At 39.6% G+C, this 17,487-nt stretch overlaps 2 protein-coding genes across 2 annotated transcripts; both read left to right on the forward strand.

Annotated features, from left to right (window-relative positions):
• The first annotated feature begins 3,524 nt into the window (after nt 1-3,524).
• On the forward strand, nt 3,525-4,433 carry LOC148021912 (uncharacterized). Its single transcript, XM_087696775.1, has one exon. The coding sequence runs from the start codon at nt 3,525-3,527 to the stop codon at nt 4,431-4,433; it is 909 nt and encodes a 302-aa protein (XP_087552901.1).
• An 89-nt stretch (nt 4,434-4,522) lies between these two features.
• LOC148021913 (uncharacterized) lies at nt 4,523-5,200 on the forward strand. Its single transcript, XM_087696776.1, has one exon. It carries the CDS (start codon nt 4,523-4,525, stop codon nt 5,198-5,200), a length of 678 nt encoding a protein of 225 aa, XP_087552902.1.
• Nucleotides 5,201-17,487: the final 12,287 nt, after the last annotated feature.

A 17,487-nucleotide genomic window follows, 5' to 3' on the forward strand; every position in this document is an offset into this window, starting at 1 on the left:
TGGTTGTGTGCCAGGGATTAAATCAATCTTATGGTCTTCTGGACGTGAAGGTGGTAAACCTGGTGGTAGGTCTTCTGCAAAACAGTCCTTAAAATATGCAAGAAATTCCTTATGCCTAGGGTGCATATGATTTTCCTTTGCTTGCAATTCATTCACCCAAATGAGATATGATTTAGTACTCTTGCGTAATGCACGTTTTGCTTGAGTATGCGAAAGCAGTGGAAAAATATTAGATGCATGCATACCATATAATGTAATAGATTTTCCTTGAAAATTAATATTCATTGTGTGCGTGGAATAATCTATATTTGGATTATGCTGGTGTCTCCAAGGCATTCCTAAAATAATGTCGCTTGACTGTAATGGAACAACTAAGAAATTTCTTCTTTCAATATATGAACCAATTTGAATCTCTAAATCTTGTACTTCTTGTGTGCCATTGTACCTAGTGCCTAAAAATGCAGCTTTTATGCGATAATGCATAGGTACAGTCTGTAATTTCAATTCCTTTACCAATTTTGCTTAAATAAAGTCATGAGTACTACCGTCATCATGCAAGATAGTTCTTTCCTTTCCATGCACCAAACATTTCATAGTCAACAATGAATGTGGAGTAGGCATACCTGGTAAAGTGTCGGAAGTAGTAGTAGGATCATCCTCATCTTCAGTGAAATCAGGCATATCCTCATGCTCGTCTTCGTCCATGGCTCCAAGATAGTTGATATGTGCTAGTGGCTCCTTTGAATGACAATTTGCTGCGAGATGCCTAGGCTAGTGACATTTATAGCATACTATTGGCTTGGCTTTGGTTACATTATATGCAATGGCTGGAAGTCTGGGTACATTTGGATTTGCTTGTGGAATAAGCTTAGGATTTGGATTGACATTGGATGGTAATGCAGGTGGTTTAGCCCAATTCTTGCGGAAAGATGGTGATGAGAAACGACCTGGATTAAACCTTCTAAAATTGGAATTGAATTGTTTAGATCCATAATTACCATTGGCTTGAAATTGTTGTGGTCGTCTATCTCTTCCGCGTAACTTATCTTCAGTGTCGTGAGCTAGTGAGATGGCGTCTTCAAGGGTAGCAGGCTTGAACATGTTCACTTCAGCCTAGTAATGTCCAAGAAGTCCAGACATATACTTCCGCTTATGTGTCGTCTCTGGTACGTCTTCAAGCATGCGTAGCTATAGGAGTGCATTCCAAAAATGCTCTGTATACTGTGGAATAGGCTCACGATCCCGTTGTTGAAGTAAATCCCATTGCTTGATAGCCTTCTCATGAAATTGCGGTGGAAGGAAATTCTGCATGAACTTCTTCTTGAAATCTTCCCAAGTAGCAGGACATTCTATGCTCTTGCGTACTATAGTCCACCAAAGTGATGCTCTGTCTATCAAATGATTAGTAACACACTTGATTTTATCTTTTTCTGGATAAGTTTCCTCATGGAAATAGTCATCAAACTGGCTAATGAAAGATAAAACAGTCTTTCCTTCTCGTATGCCATTGAAAGTGCGAAATTTGAAACTTCGTTTACTTATCTTTGATTCCTTGCGAATGGTTTGTGCTTCAAGAGTGGCGTCGATGGTACGTCGAATCAAATCTTCAGCTTGAGGTTCTTCTTTGTTGGTAGACGCTCTTTGTAATTTTGTCAATTGTGCTTGCAATGCTTGCCTAGCCCTTCGTTCTTCTTCCAATTGCAACATGATTAGATCCAACTTTTGTTCCATGGTAGGCTCAGGTAAGTCGTCTTCAGCCATAGGATCATCCATATGTGGGGTCGTCATCCTGTAAAACTCAATAAACCTTTCTCACTCAAAATCAGGTTAGCGGGATGAGCGTAGCTCAAATTCGGGGTTACAAGGCTATGTATTTTTGGGTATTTCTTTCTCAATTTTTAGAGAATCTGCAATATTTCCTTCTTCGTTTGCTGAAAACACTTCAGTGAACCTGTAGATAGGTAGAACACTTTGCCACGAACAACTTTCCAGTTCAGAATTTTTGCGTAGGAACAACCCTTCTAGGAGTTTTGAGCACTAGTCAGTTCTGACTCCAGTTGACTAGTCTGACTTGCAGAGTTGCAGACTTAGCCGACTTGCAGAGTTGCAGACTTGCAGAACTTAGGCCGACTTGATGAACTTGCAGGACTTGATTCCAGTCGACTTGGAGAACTTGACTTGTGGTGCGCAGGACCCAGAGTTTGGTGACTTTGATTATCCTGTGTGACTTGTAGAAGCTTATAGTCTTAAGCTTATGGGACTTATGGCTTATCAAGCCAAATTTGATTTTCGTGTATCGGAGTATGTTGGCGACGGATTCGATCGTGACGAGTTTATACTGACGCCGTCGAAACGATTTTTTTTTGTGGTTAAGCTTTATTAAAGCTTAACTAAGCTTTAAGACTTTTGATTTTTTAAAGCTTTTAAGCTTGTAATTGAAACTTAGCTCTGGTTTTTGACGACTTAATGAAGGAGATGGATGCGTGGTCCTCCGCCTGCACAACCTGGTCCTTCGCGATCTGACAGTAAAAACAGGGGTTCTTGATCGCCAGAAGTCTGCCTGTATCGACGGTTTGCGATGAGATTGACTGTAGAGCCCGATCGTTCCTGGAGCTCCGCCTTCGCTCGAGATGGGTAGCGATTGGAAGCTCTTGATCTCAGCTCCGCTCTGATACCACTAGTGCGCAGATCAGACGCGGTATGCTCACGTAGTGAATCCCGGAAGGTCCCCAAGAACAATGAACTCTACCTTTTTGCACAAAAAACAATGTAAAAGCATGAACGACAAGAAGCAAGAGACTAATTGGGTTCAATCTCCCCCCATGCCTTGTGTGAGCGCTTCACAAAGCATGTATTTTATGTATATTTCCATCTTCATGCTCAATAATAGCCCAATTTACAAAAATATGACAAGCTTTTAGCTTTTGAGTTTGCTTTCTACAAAAATAGGAAATAAAGCTAATGGACGGTGCCCATAGAGTCTGGCACGCCCAATCTCAATGTCCAAATAGAAATAACATATCCGTGCGCATAGGCGCATACAAAATAATAATCAATAATCAATGCCTTAATAGACATAACAAAATATAGGCGTGGCGCCTATCAAAATATAATCCAAAGGTCGAATACTCGCTAGACTCCAATGCTTTCCTCCGCCACTGCTGCTATCTCTACACATCAGCTGAAGCATTCACAATCGTTAGTAAAATAATACAATTAAACCGACAAAAGTGAATACCTAGCAGTCTTCAGCTACATAAATAAATCAACTGGTTAGAAATAAATCCTAACCTTAATTTATTACGAGTGCGCACTCTAAACTCATAAATGTTTATTAATTTAATATGCATTTTGCGGAATCACCCGCTATGGAATCACCCATGTACACACTAAATTAATGAAACGCCCGAAAAGGACAGGCGTCCCCATCAACTTCTTGCACAAAGAATCCTCTTTGTGTATGAGCCCCGGTCATCTAAGTTTGCGGAATCCACCATAAAACCTCACGGAATCCACCGTGGAATATGCCTCCTGGCATCACTGGGGCTCTATGGGAAGAGTTCTTAGTTCCGCTGACACTAGATATAAAACATCGACTCTCCTTGCAAAATAGGCAAAATGTTGATATGCAAGATGAGGCCAATAATCATGCGATGATGCATATTCAAAAACTTTTAGATCAACATGGACGCAATTTGGCAGAGTATCATGGATTGCCTGAGGTAACAATGCAAGAGTACACAAATCCTTTGATCCTTGATGAACAACTATATGATAAGGTAGAACAAGAGAATACCTTCTTAACAATGCAAGCTATGTTGAATGATGGACAAAGAAATTGTTTTATGGTAATAATGAATGGTATTGATAGTGGTTTGGGTAAACCATTTTTCTTAGATGGCCTAGGCGGTTCTAGAAAAACATTCCTATACAAATGTTTGCTTGCAAAGCTTCGCAGTCAAGGTCGCATTGCCATCGCTACAGCATCCTCTAGGATTGCTGCATTGCTTTTGCCACATGGTCGTACTGCCCATTCAAAGTTCAAAATTCCATTGCAAGCAGATAACAATTCTACGTGCAATATACATGTTCAAAGTCACCTTGCAGCACTGTTAAAAGAGGCAAGTCTTATTTTGTGGGATGAAGCTCCTATGTTGCATCGTAATACCTTTGAGGCACTGGACAGAACTTTAAAGGATATAATGCAGTGTGATATGCCATTTGGTGGTAAAGTTATTCTACTAGGTGGAGATTTTAGGCAAATATTACCTGTTGTACCAAAGGGTACCCGTGAGGATATTGTCAGTGCTGCTATATGTTGTTCCAATTTGTGGCAATATTTCAATGTTTTGAAACTTACACAGAATATGCGGGTCGCATCCGATCACGATTTGTTGCATGGTTGCAAGACATTGGAGATGGAAAAGATTTGACACATACTAATAATATATTGCAAATTTCACCTACATTGTTGTTAAAGGGAGGATCTATGCAAGACTTGATCAATTTTGTCTATCGTGAAATGAATTGTGTAATTGATTACAAAACGTTCTTTAGTGAACCTGCCATTCTTGCACCTCGAAAAAATGATGTGGAAATGATAAACAATCATGCATTGCAGCTGATGCCGAGAGAGGTTAAACAATACTACAGTGCTGATTCTGTGGATAGAACTGAGGAGAACTCATTCCTCTATTCTGTGGAATATCTAAATTCCCTTGACCTCGGTGGAGGTATTCCTCCTCATATCTTGCTGCTCAAAGTAAATGCTCCAATAATATTGCTCAGGAACTTGAATCCTTCTAAAGGTTTATGCAATGGTACTAGGCTGGTATGCAAGGCTTTCAATAACAAGGTCATTGATGCAGAGATAATTACAGGGACCAATATTGGTGATAGAGTTTTTATCCCGAGGATAACTTTCATCCCAACTGCATTGGAACTTCCTTTCTCAATGAAACACTTGCAATTCCCAGTCCGTTTGGTGTTTGCAATGACAATCAACAAATCTCAAGGCCAAACGTTATCATGTTTGGGGATATATCTAAAAACCCCAGTCTTTACTCATGGTCAACTCTATGTTGCTTTCTCAAGAGTAAAGTCTCCAGACAGATTGAAAGTCGTGATTGATGAGAAAGAGGACATGGTAAATGGTACCATCAATATTGTATATAAAGAAGTTTTACAGAAAGTATTGTAACCTCTATTTTTTCAAAAGTGTAATCTTTGTTCTCTCATATTATATTTGCATAATATTTTTATTTCAATACAATCAAATCCTTTTTCTTCTTTGTTCACATATCTATAAAATGTAGTGTTGTACTTTCTTATGCTCTTTTTCAGTATTAAGTTCTTCCTCAATGAAAAGTAAGTTTGACTTATTTTCTCTGATTTAATACTTTAATGTTTTAATCATATCTCTCATGTATGGATAGATATTCATGATTTTATGTAGAGTTAAACGTATGTTTGTTTTACTATATGACAACATAGTGTTTAAATTATTTCTACCATAAAAAGTTATTTGAACTTTCTCTCATAAGTGTAATGTTTTTTTTCTCATATTATATTTGCATAATATTTTTGGTGCAATATCATCAAAGTTTATTTATTCGTTTTTTAACAGATATTTTCAAGAAATGAACTATTTTACTGTCTCTTGTTCTTTTTAAGTATTAAGGTCTTCAAAGAAAAGTAAGTTCAACTTTTTTCCTTTAACAAAAAATGAAATGTTTTAATCTCTCATGCTCTTTTGAAATATTATATTCCTTGAATGAAACCATGTTTGACTTATTTTCTATGAAATTTTATTTGCATTTATACAAAAGTAAGTTTTGAGAAATTATCATGTATAAAGTTCTTTTATACAATATGCATTACAAACTCTTTTTCTCTTCTAAATTGCTCTTCTAATTTCAATATTGTAAAATCATTTTTGATCCTTTTTTAAAATTTGATCAATATTACTAATTTTTATGTTTTCTAAATTTTATTAATAGATGGCTCAAACAGTGTTCGAATATTATCGTGCCTCTCCTTATCAAATGAGACTTCAAGAAGCATTGTGAACTATTGCTACGGATGATATTATCCATAGAACTTTGGCTAGGGTAATCGAAAGATTACCCCATGATGGATTTACTAATGGAAACACTCCTTTATATGTAGAAATTTTATATTTTGGATGGATCCAATGCTACTATGTTGGACAAACAGATGTTGAGTACTTCATATCTCGGTCCCACACTAGACACATACCGAATGACTGGAGTAAATGGGAGTTTCAAGATTTATCATGCTTTGTAACTTTGCATCAGTTTCATCCAAATTCCGCCGACTGCTCTACTAATGTTAGAGCCAATCATATCACGTCCCCAGGTAATACTTACTCACCATTTTCATTAATGTTTTGCTTTATAAATTTAATATTGTTATTTTTAAAGTCTTTTTTTTTTCATTTTTGGATGTTGCAGCACAATCTGGGATGGGGCGTGTCACAGCTACGGCCACACATGTTCCCCATGCTAGATCCACTGTTGATAATTCATCTAAGAAGAGAAAGCTTTCTTTTCGATAGTTGATTTTCGACAATACAACTATCTTTTTGAAAACATTATATACTTTCTTTTCCATTTATCTGTTGTTATAGTTGGAATTCTTTCAGTGATATTTAAAAATTATTTTTGCTTCAGTTATCTTTTCCAATTATTATGGTTGAGATAATCAATGTTATTGTATTGAATTGTTAGATTTTATAATGAAGTTTAAAAATTGCAAAACTATTTGATTTATTACCAAGTGGAAGAATGTGTGAACAAATTAAAACTTTGGTGCTTCACATTTTGGCGCGAAGCGCCGGGAGAAAGCTAGCGCGTAGCGCTGGGCTAAGTCTAGGCACGGAGCACCTAGTTCGTCTTATTCGTTTGTAACAAGCCTGTGAGGAGGTGTTCTTACGTGTATTTCTCGCACGTAAACTACCCAAGATCACACGCGATGCATTCCTACCAATCTAGTTGTACACACGGTTGGATAAACCTGCAATATCACTAACTCCTCCCACGGCTACCATGCGACTTCATGGTGCAGCAAAGGGAGGCCCCATTCTCTTCAACAAAATTTGATGCAGCCAAGGTTAGTAGTACTATAGCCAATGTTTATTCTTGTTATGTGGTGATGATCCAGTGCAACGATGGCTCCTTCCGCTATGACATATGCGGCAACGAGAGGTGCAAGTGCTACAAGAGCGTCGATTAGGCATAGTGCTACGTGGTCTCCGAGGGGTCTGTAAACTGTGCTAGAGTGTGGATCTAACGACGGAATCCAAGGAGCAGGGAAGGGAGCACCTTATACTGTTACTAACAGAGGATTTCCATCCTTGGGCGCTTCAGATTCTCTCTTGATAGCCTGATACATAGGGGAAACAACCTTTGCAAGGAAGCCCTTTCTACCATGGGAAAAGGGGATATGGTCATGTGTTATATCAGCTTCCAGGATGTGGTTAAGCTCTTTCACCATGTTGTTGAAAATGTAACACATGCACTAGACATGAAGCACATGTTGCCTACTTCTCCCAAGATAAGAAGGAACATGCATGAATAAAGAAGCTTGCAGCAATCATTGATGGTGTGGGGGACTTTGATGAGTCACAAAGCATTCTTGACATTGAGGAATGGGAACCACTTCTTGCAATTCCTTAAGAGCTTCTTGTATAGGAGCAAGATAACACTCTTGTCCAATCTATCCATAGGATCTACAAGCACCATATTGGGAAATATGGGAATTTCCCATAAGTTTGGGACACATGGTCAAATCTTTGGCTTTGTCATAACTTGAACACTATAACTCCAAATCAAGCGCTCTATAGCTCAATAAATTTCATTTTTCAAGTATTTTTCAATGATAGGTCATATCATATGGTCTTGAGAAACTTATAGCCAAGAAATACATGCAAAGATTAGGAAATCGAGATTATAAAAAGACCATTTTGTGAAGAGCACATTGCTGGATATGTATGAGATATGTATGGCAAATGTAGCTCCCTTACATCAGCTTAAGAAGTGTTTGAGAAGCTTATTGTCCGAGATGCATTGTCATGGAATGCACTTGTTGCAAGACAAAGCCAATAATTTAAAGGGCCAACACCCACAACTAGTACTAGTATGCAATTGCCCTACCAACATGATATTAATAGTATGAAGAGTTTGGGTCTGTAGGTTGGCAATTGTTGTGTTGTGAATGACAACTTATAAAAGTGAAGGAGGTTGAGGTTAGAAAAAATGAAATCAATGAATGATTTTCATGCTTGCAATTAAATGCAACTATAAAATTCAACAATTAGTATTGTGGGGGACTTGGGTTCTAGAAGGGTCATGCTACGAGACTAATAAGGAGGTATGGAGTGTGTAGCTAAGGATTGGGGAACCTATCCTACGGTAAGAGGATAGGCAGCCTATAAGGTCATAGGGGGAGCTGGCCATATTTAGTTTTGAGCTGTGGGAGCAACCTACAGTAGAAAGAAGATTTGTTGCATGAAAGGATGGTGATGGATGCTATAGGCTAGGGGAGCTTACTAAAACAATATGACTACAGGGGACACAAGAAATGGACTTGGGAGCAGCAAGAGCAAAAACAGCAACAGATATGGGAATCACGTGGTTTGAATGAGAAGTAATACTCCCCAAAAGGTAGGTGAAAAGTAGTCTATTCTTTTATAAGTGCATGAGATATTCTGAAGGGATTTCTTAATCAAATTGAGGGGTTGGAGCAACAAAGGTTCCAACACCAATAGTATATCGACTAGGAGGGCAGCTACGAGAGAGGAGAAAAAAAATGAAGAGTAGATGACCCAAATGACCTAGAGCATGTTGGTCAAAAACAAGGGAAAGAAACCTAGGAGAGCATCAAATTTCAATAGTTTAGGAGCATGGACAACATACAAAAGAACTCCTTTATAAAAGCATTGAGCTTGTTGCTCATTAAAAGAGGTACTTATTTCCTTTTCTATTTCTTCTTCTCGGAATGAAAGTTTTTTTTTTTGGGACATATGTTAAGTGTTATATTGCATCCTCTTTTCATTGCATTTTCACGTTTCTAACTTACATTAACTTCATCATCTCAAGCCTTAATAATCACAAAGGTACATTAAAAATAAAAAAGAATTTAAAAAAGTATCTTAGTTCTCCAAAGACTCATTATCAACATAAAAGGGTACTTTGGAGGATATCAAATTCATGATGTTTTCTTTGCATGTTTTCTCTAAGTTCAAGTAAGTAGTGAAACTATTTGCAATCTTGGATTGGTGTTGATCATGAGAAACAGAAGCATGCCTTTCAACTCTATCAGAGAATGCTAGGAGAATCCATACAACCAAATAATTGTACTTTTGTTATATTGATGAAATCTTTGAGGGATGCACAAAGAGGGAAAATACTCCACATTTAAGCCGTTAGAAATAAAGAAGATATGTTGAAAATGGACTTGCTAAAGGGGTGTTAAAAAGACACAAGGCTTTCCTTATGCCTGCACTAAGCATGGTGTTTGGGTCCTATGTCCTCATGGGCTAAAGAAGGAACACCGTGATTAGTATAGTCATGTGTCTAATTTTAGTTTATAGCTTGTGCTTTCCACTTTGTGTGGGTGTCCCAAGCTTGCTTGGCACACAAAGATACATGGCTTTCCTTATGCTTACAGTAGGCATGTGTTTGGATTTCACGTCCTCGTAGCTTGGCACTTAAAGGATACCATAGGTTGTCTAACTTAAGTAGTTTGTGGCTTGTGCTTTTGAGTTTGTGTCAATGTCCTAGGATAGCTTGGTACATAAGATACAAAATTTTCCTTATTTTTACATCAAACATGGTGTTTAGGTCCTATATCCTCACTACTTAGTATTCAAGGGACACAATGATTAGTGTAGTCATGCATTTGACTATAATGGTTTGTAACTTATGCTTTGTGCTTTGTATCATTGTCCTAAGCTTGCTTGGAATACAAAGATACAAGGTTTTTCTTATGCAAGCACTAAGCATGATGTTAGGGTTCCATATACTCACGCTAGAGACACCATGATTAGTGTAGTCATGTGTTTGACTTAAATGGTTTGTAGCTTATTTTCTTTCCTTTGTGTTGATGTTTAAAGCTTGCTTGGCACACAAAGATACAAAGGTTTCCTTATGTCTGCACTAAGCATGGTGTCTTGGGTCACATGTCCTCATGGCTTGAAACTGAAGGGACACCATGTTTAGTGTAGTCATGCATCTAACTTTAGTGATTTATAGCTTGTGCTTTTGGCTTTGTGCCAATGTCCTTGGCTTGATACACAAAGATACAAGGCTTTCCTTATGCCTGTACTAAGCATGGTATTTGGATCTCATGTCCTTTGGCCTGGCACTAGAGAGACTTGATTATTAGTGTAGTCATGCACCTAACTTTAGTGGTTTGTAGCTTGTGCTTTTTGGTTTGTGTTAGTATTCCATACTTGCTCGGTATACAAAGATGCAAGGCTTTCTCTATGCTTGCAATAAACATGGTTTCTAAGTTCCATGTCCTCATGTCTTGGCACTAAAGGTATATCATGGATGAGTGTAGTCATGCGCCAAACTTAAGTGGTTTGTAGCTTGTACTTTCTACTTTGTGTCAATGTCCCAAGCTCACTTGGCAAACAAAGATACAAGGTTTTCCTTATATTGCACTAAGCATGGTATTCGGGTTCCATGTCCTCATGGCTTGGCACTAAAGGGATAGTATGATTTGTGTAGTCATGCATTTGACTCAAGTGGTTTATAGCTTGTGCTTTTTTCTTTTTATGTGTGCCCCCATATTTCTTTACACACAAAGATACAAGGAATTTCTTATGCATGCACTAAGCATGGTGTCTAGATCCTACATCCTCATAGCTTGGTACTAAAGGGATACTATGATAAATGTAATCATATATCTAACTTAAGTGATTTAGAGCTTGTTCTTTTTGTTTTGTGTTGATGTCCCAGGCTCACTTGGCATAGAAAGATACAAGGCTTTTCTTATGCCTTCACTAAGCATGGTGTCTAGGTTCCATGTCCTCATACCTTTCCATTGAAAGGACACTGTGATTTGTGTAGTCATGTGTCTAACTTTAGTGGTTTGTAGCTTGTCCGTTCTAATTTGTGTCAACATCCTAGGATTGCTTGGCACACAAAGGCACAAGGCTTTTCTTATGTCTCCACTAAGCATGGTGGTTAGGTCCCATGTCCTTGTGGTTGACAACATGATTAGTGTAGTCATGCATTTGACTTTAGTGGTTTGTAGCTTATGCTATCTATTTTGTGTTGGTGTCCTAGGCTTGCTTGGCATACAAAGACACAAGGCTTTCCTTATTCCTGCACTAAATATGCCATTTGGATCCTATATCCTTGTGGCTTGGCACTGAAGGAATACCATGATTAGCATTATCATGTGTCTCACTTAAATGTTTGTAACTTGTATTTTCTGCTTTGTGAAAGTACAAATAATACTAGATAGATTGAGCCAATTACTTGTGTGTGTGTGTGTGTGTGTGTGTGTACTAAATTAAATTAAATTAAATTTTATCGAAAGGGACAATAATTTTTTAAACATATCATATAAGTGTAAAAGGGGGGGTTATATGACCCTTGCATGAGCTATAGATAGGGGGTTTTCTAGGATTATTCGCTCACAAGTGACGTGTCTCCTTTACAAAGAGTGAACTCCTTAGGAAATCTTATAGGTTTAATCCACATAGCATTATCTAGTATAAGCAAACCTTGCATTGTATAGCATTATATATCTCTATAGTACAAGAGTCAGAACAATGTGTGTTGTCCCTATCGATGTAAGAAATTCAAGCTTAGAATAACTTAGAACTTTCAATGCATTTAACAAAAGAAATGACTTAATATATTCTTCATACTGTGATTTCACTACGTTGTTGCTTTATCATGATGCCGTATTGCCACAAGTGCATTCATGTATCGAGCTTATTATGACAATGATTATAACTCACCTCATGGCTACTAGACAGTTGACTGACAATACTCAATTTCAAAATGAAAACATCATGAGTATTAGATTAATGTGAAATAGTCATATATAAAAATTGAAAAAAAAATTACAAAATCTGCTTCCTACATATTGCTATCTCCTGATCCAAAATGCAACGAACCAAATCCATTTGGATTCTTCATGCCTCTCTATGTTGTGGGCTAAAGATCCCATGCTCCACATTGCTTTGGGCTTCTATCCAGTCTTGACTATGTGCAGACATTGGTATCCAAGTCTTTCTCCAACCTCCTTTTATTTCTCACTGAATTGTTTTTTACAATGGCTCTCTTGTTAGAAAGTGTCTTTGTGATCCTCTCTCAAGTCCAATGGTCTCCAAATCTCAAAAGTTGGGGATTAGGATACTTCTCATACAATGCATCAATGGTTACTTATAGTGCATTTGATTCTTGGTTTTGGAAGGCTAAGAAACAATCTATGTATTTTGCATGTGCTACAGCAACACACAAGTATCTCAAGGTCTCCTTTTTCACATGATTTTGAAGACCTTGTAGCGGCGATCAACCAAGATCCACGGATCGCTTGTTGCTTCAAGCGTTCCAAGTCAAGCACTAATGACTACCTCTCACATAGCCGATGCACTATCTATCTCTACACGTGTAGTGAGCTTACCTCCATACCAAATCGATTTACCTTCTCTCCCGAGCACTCTGGCAGCTCCACAATCCAAGTGCAAGCTCCATCCTCAAGCTCCGCACTCCAAGCTCCATTGTCGCAAGCAAGAAAAGAGAATAGAAGAGAAGAGAAAAAGAGAGGAGAAGATGGAGAGCTTCTCCTCCCCGGTCCCTCACCCTCACACACTCACTCCCTCACACTCTCACACTCCCTCTCTTAAGCACAAGCTCAAGCAAGCAAGAACAAGAAGAAGAAAAAGAAGACGATAGCCACTTTTAGCCACACACAAGAATGAGCTTCTCATTCACTTTTCAAATTTATATATAAAATCCTAAATCCCTTTTGGGTAGTCATCCCTTTATCCCCTTTTTTACATGGCCAGCCGTAACCTAGGCCCTTTTTCCCATTGTCCTCCTATCTTACTAACTTCCTTCCTACCGCCCATCTGCCTTTACAAATTGCATGGGTGAGAGCCCAGTACTCTTAAAATAAATTATCGTGCGCTTTGCGCTCTTTTACAAAAGTATAGACTCGCGCTTTTTCTCGTGCGTCTTTTTCCTTAATTTAGGACTTTTCTGCACTTCTTGTGTTTTCAAATTCTTCTTGGCACGTCTTCTTCTTCTGTTTCACTTTTGCCTTAGCCTTGTCTTCTGCTTTAGATTTTCCAACTTTTCCACCTTATTCGTTTGAGGGTTAACATTACCCCCCCTCCTAGACGAGTGCCAGTCCCATGACACTCACTGTCGTGGAAAGCAGGCTTTGGCATGTACCAAAGACGTGGGTGGAAGGGACATATGTGGTTGCCGTGGAGGAGTATTGGTGATGCTGCGGAGGAAGGTCATTGGAGGCACGTTGTTGGCCTAGGTGGTTTGTGTAGGCTTGTTAGAGTTGTTGGTAGGGCTATTCTTTGTTGGGGATTGCACTGATGGCTGGCACAGGTGTTAGTTTTTGGGGGTTCTGCACATGACAATTCTTTAGTGGGCTTGCAGGATGATAAAGGGTAAGAATTCAAAGTTAAGTGTTGATGAAGAGTGGACTGTACTTTCGTTAGAGTCTTCAATACATGCACTTGAAAACCTCTCATATGTGGTGCTAGTCTTCTTATTGTGCACAAGACGTAGTTTGATTAGTTTGGGAGACAAGTCGAACTCTAAGCAAGCTGAGAGTATTGACCCGCACTTGAGGACCCAAACTGTGTATATATTTTGGTGCAGATATTATGTGAGTGCTTGTGCATACTTAGATATTACGTAGTTAGAAGACCACAGGTTTGGTTCCTCATAACAATGTGTGGATGAAGCAAAGTTGTCCATGTTGAGAAGTACACATGAAGATGCATGAGACATCCTTTGCATTGTGACAACACGATGTAGCATAATTGAACACATTGACACCGAGCTTTTGGTAGCTGGTAGCAACTGGGCTTGCTCGACGAGTAGGTGTACTTTTCATGGCCATTCATACGGTGGTTACCACGATCGATTGAAATGGTATTAAGGCAGAGTGCAAAAAGGAATCGTGCAAATGGGTCAGGGTGACAGGTCTAACCATAGGCGAGACAAGCTCCCTAGGTATGTCCTGCCCTTGATGTGCCCTCAACAATTGTGGGGATGTGTCGAGGGCTAGGAAACTAGGGACGAAGCCAGTCGACCAAGGCCACTCGGCATACCTAATTTGAGGACCCTTAGGTGTCGTGATGTGATTGCAAGTGCTTTTTTCTTTCTTTCTTTCTTTATTTCTTTTCTTTTAGTTGTTTGTTTTGTTTTGTTTTGTTTTTTCTTTTTATTTTTATTTCTCTTTCTCTTTTTCTTCTTTCCTTTTCTTCCCTTTTTTTTAAAAAAAATTAAAGAATAACATAAGTACAACCATTGCAATACGTTAAGGCCGTCAGCCTTTCAATTGGATTGTGGGAAAAGTCGAGATTCAAAGGCTGTGAAAATGGATATTACATCAATGATTGTGTCCTAGCCTTGTTGCTTGAGGAATAGTTGTTGAGATGAGGAGATACACTGGAGACTTTGCAAAACCTATTTGTCATGTGCGGTGTTGATACAATTGAGGTAACAGCTACCGTGAGTGTCAGGTATAGAGTTTGACTCAGAAAAAAGAGACTGGCCCCACTGATCATGCTTTGGACCATGTGATGTGAGCGATCGGCAAGGATAATTTTTGCTTTTAGCGGTAAGGCTTCGTCATGGCTCTTTGTGAGGTTGGTGGTCTTGCAGTGACTTGGGCCTTGAATACTTTTGTACAAAGACTTGCGTCGTCCAACATCCACTCGACACTTCGTGAGATTATATGCAAGTCACATGCATCAATTATAATGAACAGATGCAACACAAAAAGATATCACTTTATCAAAATCCTATGGTGCTGACTACGATGCAAATGATCGACGCTTGTTAAAGACGTGGCATGTATTAGTAGTAAGGGAGGTTTGTACAGTTGGGGGGAGCTTGCCCCTTTAACCACTTGAGGACAAAAAGTTATGGCAAGATAGCCTTTGTTAAGAAGCTTATACAACAGGGCTATTCTATTTGTATAAGGCGAGGTGAAATCGTGTGGTCGAGTGACTGGGGCTGTACCGGTGAGGGGCTCCCATCAGGCCGAACAAGGAAGATATCGACCGAGACCCCAATGGTGTAGTCCCTGGCCGCAGTTGTTTCAAGAATGCTTTTAAATAATTCATCAAATTCCCTCTTCTTTCTAGTTGCCTTCTCCTCTTTTGAGCACCTGGTACCCGTGTGTCCGGTGAGGGTCTGCATGGCCAAGGTTGCCATCCTCCGAGCATTCCCTTGAGCCTTTGTTTTCCTGGCCTAGGAATTTTTTGGCCTACCTCTGGGGGGGTGTCGCTTAGGGCCTCTTTTCGATGCGTACCTCTTAAAGGTAGGCACATAGCGCTCCAGCGGAGGAGCTCGTGCCATATGCTCTCTTCGACGGCAGATAGCTTCCTTGCAGGCCAGTTGCACTGGGTGCTCCATGACGACTACTATAGGAGAACCTGCAAAATATAAACCAAGGGTTAGAACCTGAGGCAGAATAGAAATATTCACATGGAAGGGATTAAACAATTGATTATCAAGCGCATATGACGAGGGGTGCAGTGAGACATGCAGTGTTTGTTGTAGAGGGACGGCCCCCGTGATGATGTTCATCTTGTGTAGACTACGAGGCGTATCCCAGCCAGTAGCAGATCTTTGCTCACGCCAAGTTGCACGGACTGGTTGTGATTGAATGGGGTAGGGCTCCTTAAAAGGATAGATCGAAAATGGGAGAAAGCCTGGAGAAAGGGATGGCGCCCCGTCTACACCCTCAAAGGTGTTGGTCAAGGCTTCCCATGGTGGCAGTGAGGATTGCATGCCTTCCACATGGAGGTGGGAATGGTCACACAACTTCTAGACATATGGTGAGAGGAGGACTTGAGGAGCTAAACCTATCAAACCCAAACTTTTCTCCTTGTGCTTTGACTAACATTGGTTGTGTGTGTTGGCATTATCTATACACGGCCTCAAAACTCATTGTTTATTTATGTACACATTTATGAATCCATGTCACTTCATGAGGATAAAAACCAATTGTAGAACTCAGGATTATACTGGAGTGCGGCACACACATCCCAGTACTCGTGGCAGCTTACTCAATAAGAATAGATACTGGAGTGTGGCACACACATCCCAGTACTCGTGGCAGCTTACTCAATAAGAATAGATATTTTGCAACATCAAGTAGCATGGTACCTTGTTTGAGCCTACTTGCAACATGTAGCTCCTCCTCAATGAGGACCTTATCAATTAGATAGTTTTCTTGGCTAGTCTCAGCTAAGTCCATGCCCCAAATGGCAGTCAACACTCGAAAGGAAGTTGGCGCCACATAGGTTGGGTCTCTTTGAGACCGCCATTTGGCCAATTGCTCCTCTAAGACTGTCATAATGTGGGCTCCCAGTTTGGCCATTGTAACGTGGTTTTCAAACCAAAGTTTCTTAAATTGACTTCAACTCTCTGATTGTCTCTTTAGTTGCTCTATCTCTAAGATATTTGGTTGGCATAGCACATCATTGAATGTCACAGTTAAGCATAGTTCGTCGGCTTCCTCATCAGAGATGAGTCACATGCATTCATGCAGGAGCCTATCATAGTGCTCATCGAGATGTTCTTGCTCTTCCCAGGATAGGGGAAATGGCAAGTATTCTTCAAGCTACTCCCTAGGGAATGCGCCCATGCCTATTAGAACATAGACACGTGCGAACACTTTGAGCTTAGCATTCAACTTAGTTAAGCATTCTGTGACACTTCTATGTTCAATGAGGGCTTGCTCGGTTGCTATCTCATGCAAGGTTCTAGGAGTTTCCCTAGGCTTTATCATAGCTAGGGGCTCGGGCCTAGATGAGCAAGATTGGTCAACACTAGGATTGTTTATGCTCTCGGGGTTTCCATGTTTCTCTTGAGGCCTTATTGCTATTGTGTCATGGTTCTCCTTGGATGTGATCGGTATAGTCTTGTCACCCTATTGTGACAGTGTTGTATCCACTCTTGATTGGTCAATGTGAGTTCTGTTGTCGGTGGATTGAGTGTTGCAAGCAACCGTTAATGGTAATGGTTTCTTTGATTTTTCAGAGCACATGGATGCGTCTGAGGTTTCACCACTACTAGGAGAGATGGCAATGGGTTCATTCATGGGTGGACTCGATGCTTTATTCCTCAGCTCTTCGGCACTATTGGTCTCAATCTTCTTGGGGTTTACAACCACTTGCAACTGCCATTTTTGTTTTCGTTATTTTCTCTTCTTTTTCTTAGGCAATCGAGGTGTATCCCTTGAAGA

The sequence above is a fragment of the Lygodium microphyllum genome, chromosome 17 (assembly GCF_053477565.2).
Source record: "Lygodium microphyllum isolate KBCC chromosome 17, Lygodium_microphyllum_v1.1.10, whole genome shotgun sequence".
NCBI classification, from domain to species: Eukaryota; Viridiplantae; Streptophyta; class Polypodiopsida; order Schizaeales; family Lygodiaceae; genus Lygodium; species Lygodium microphyllum.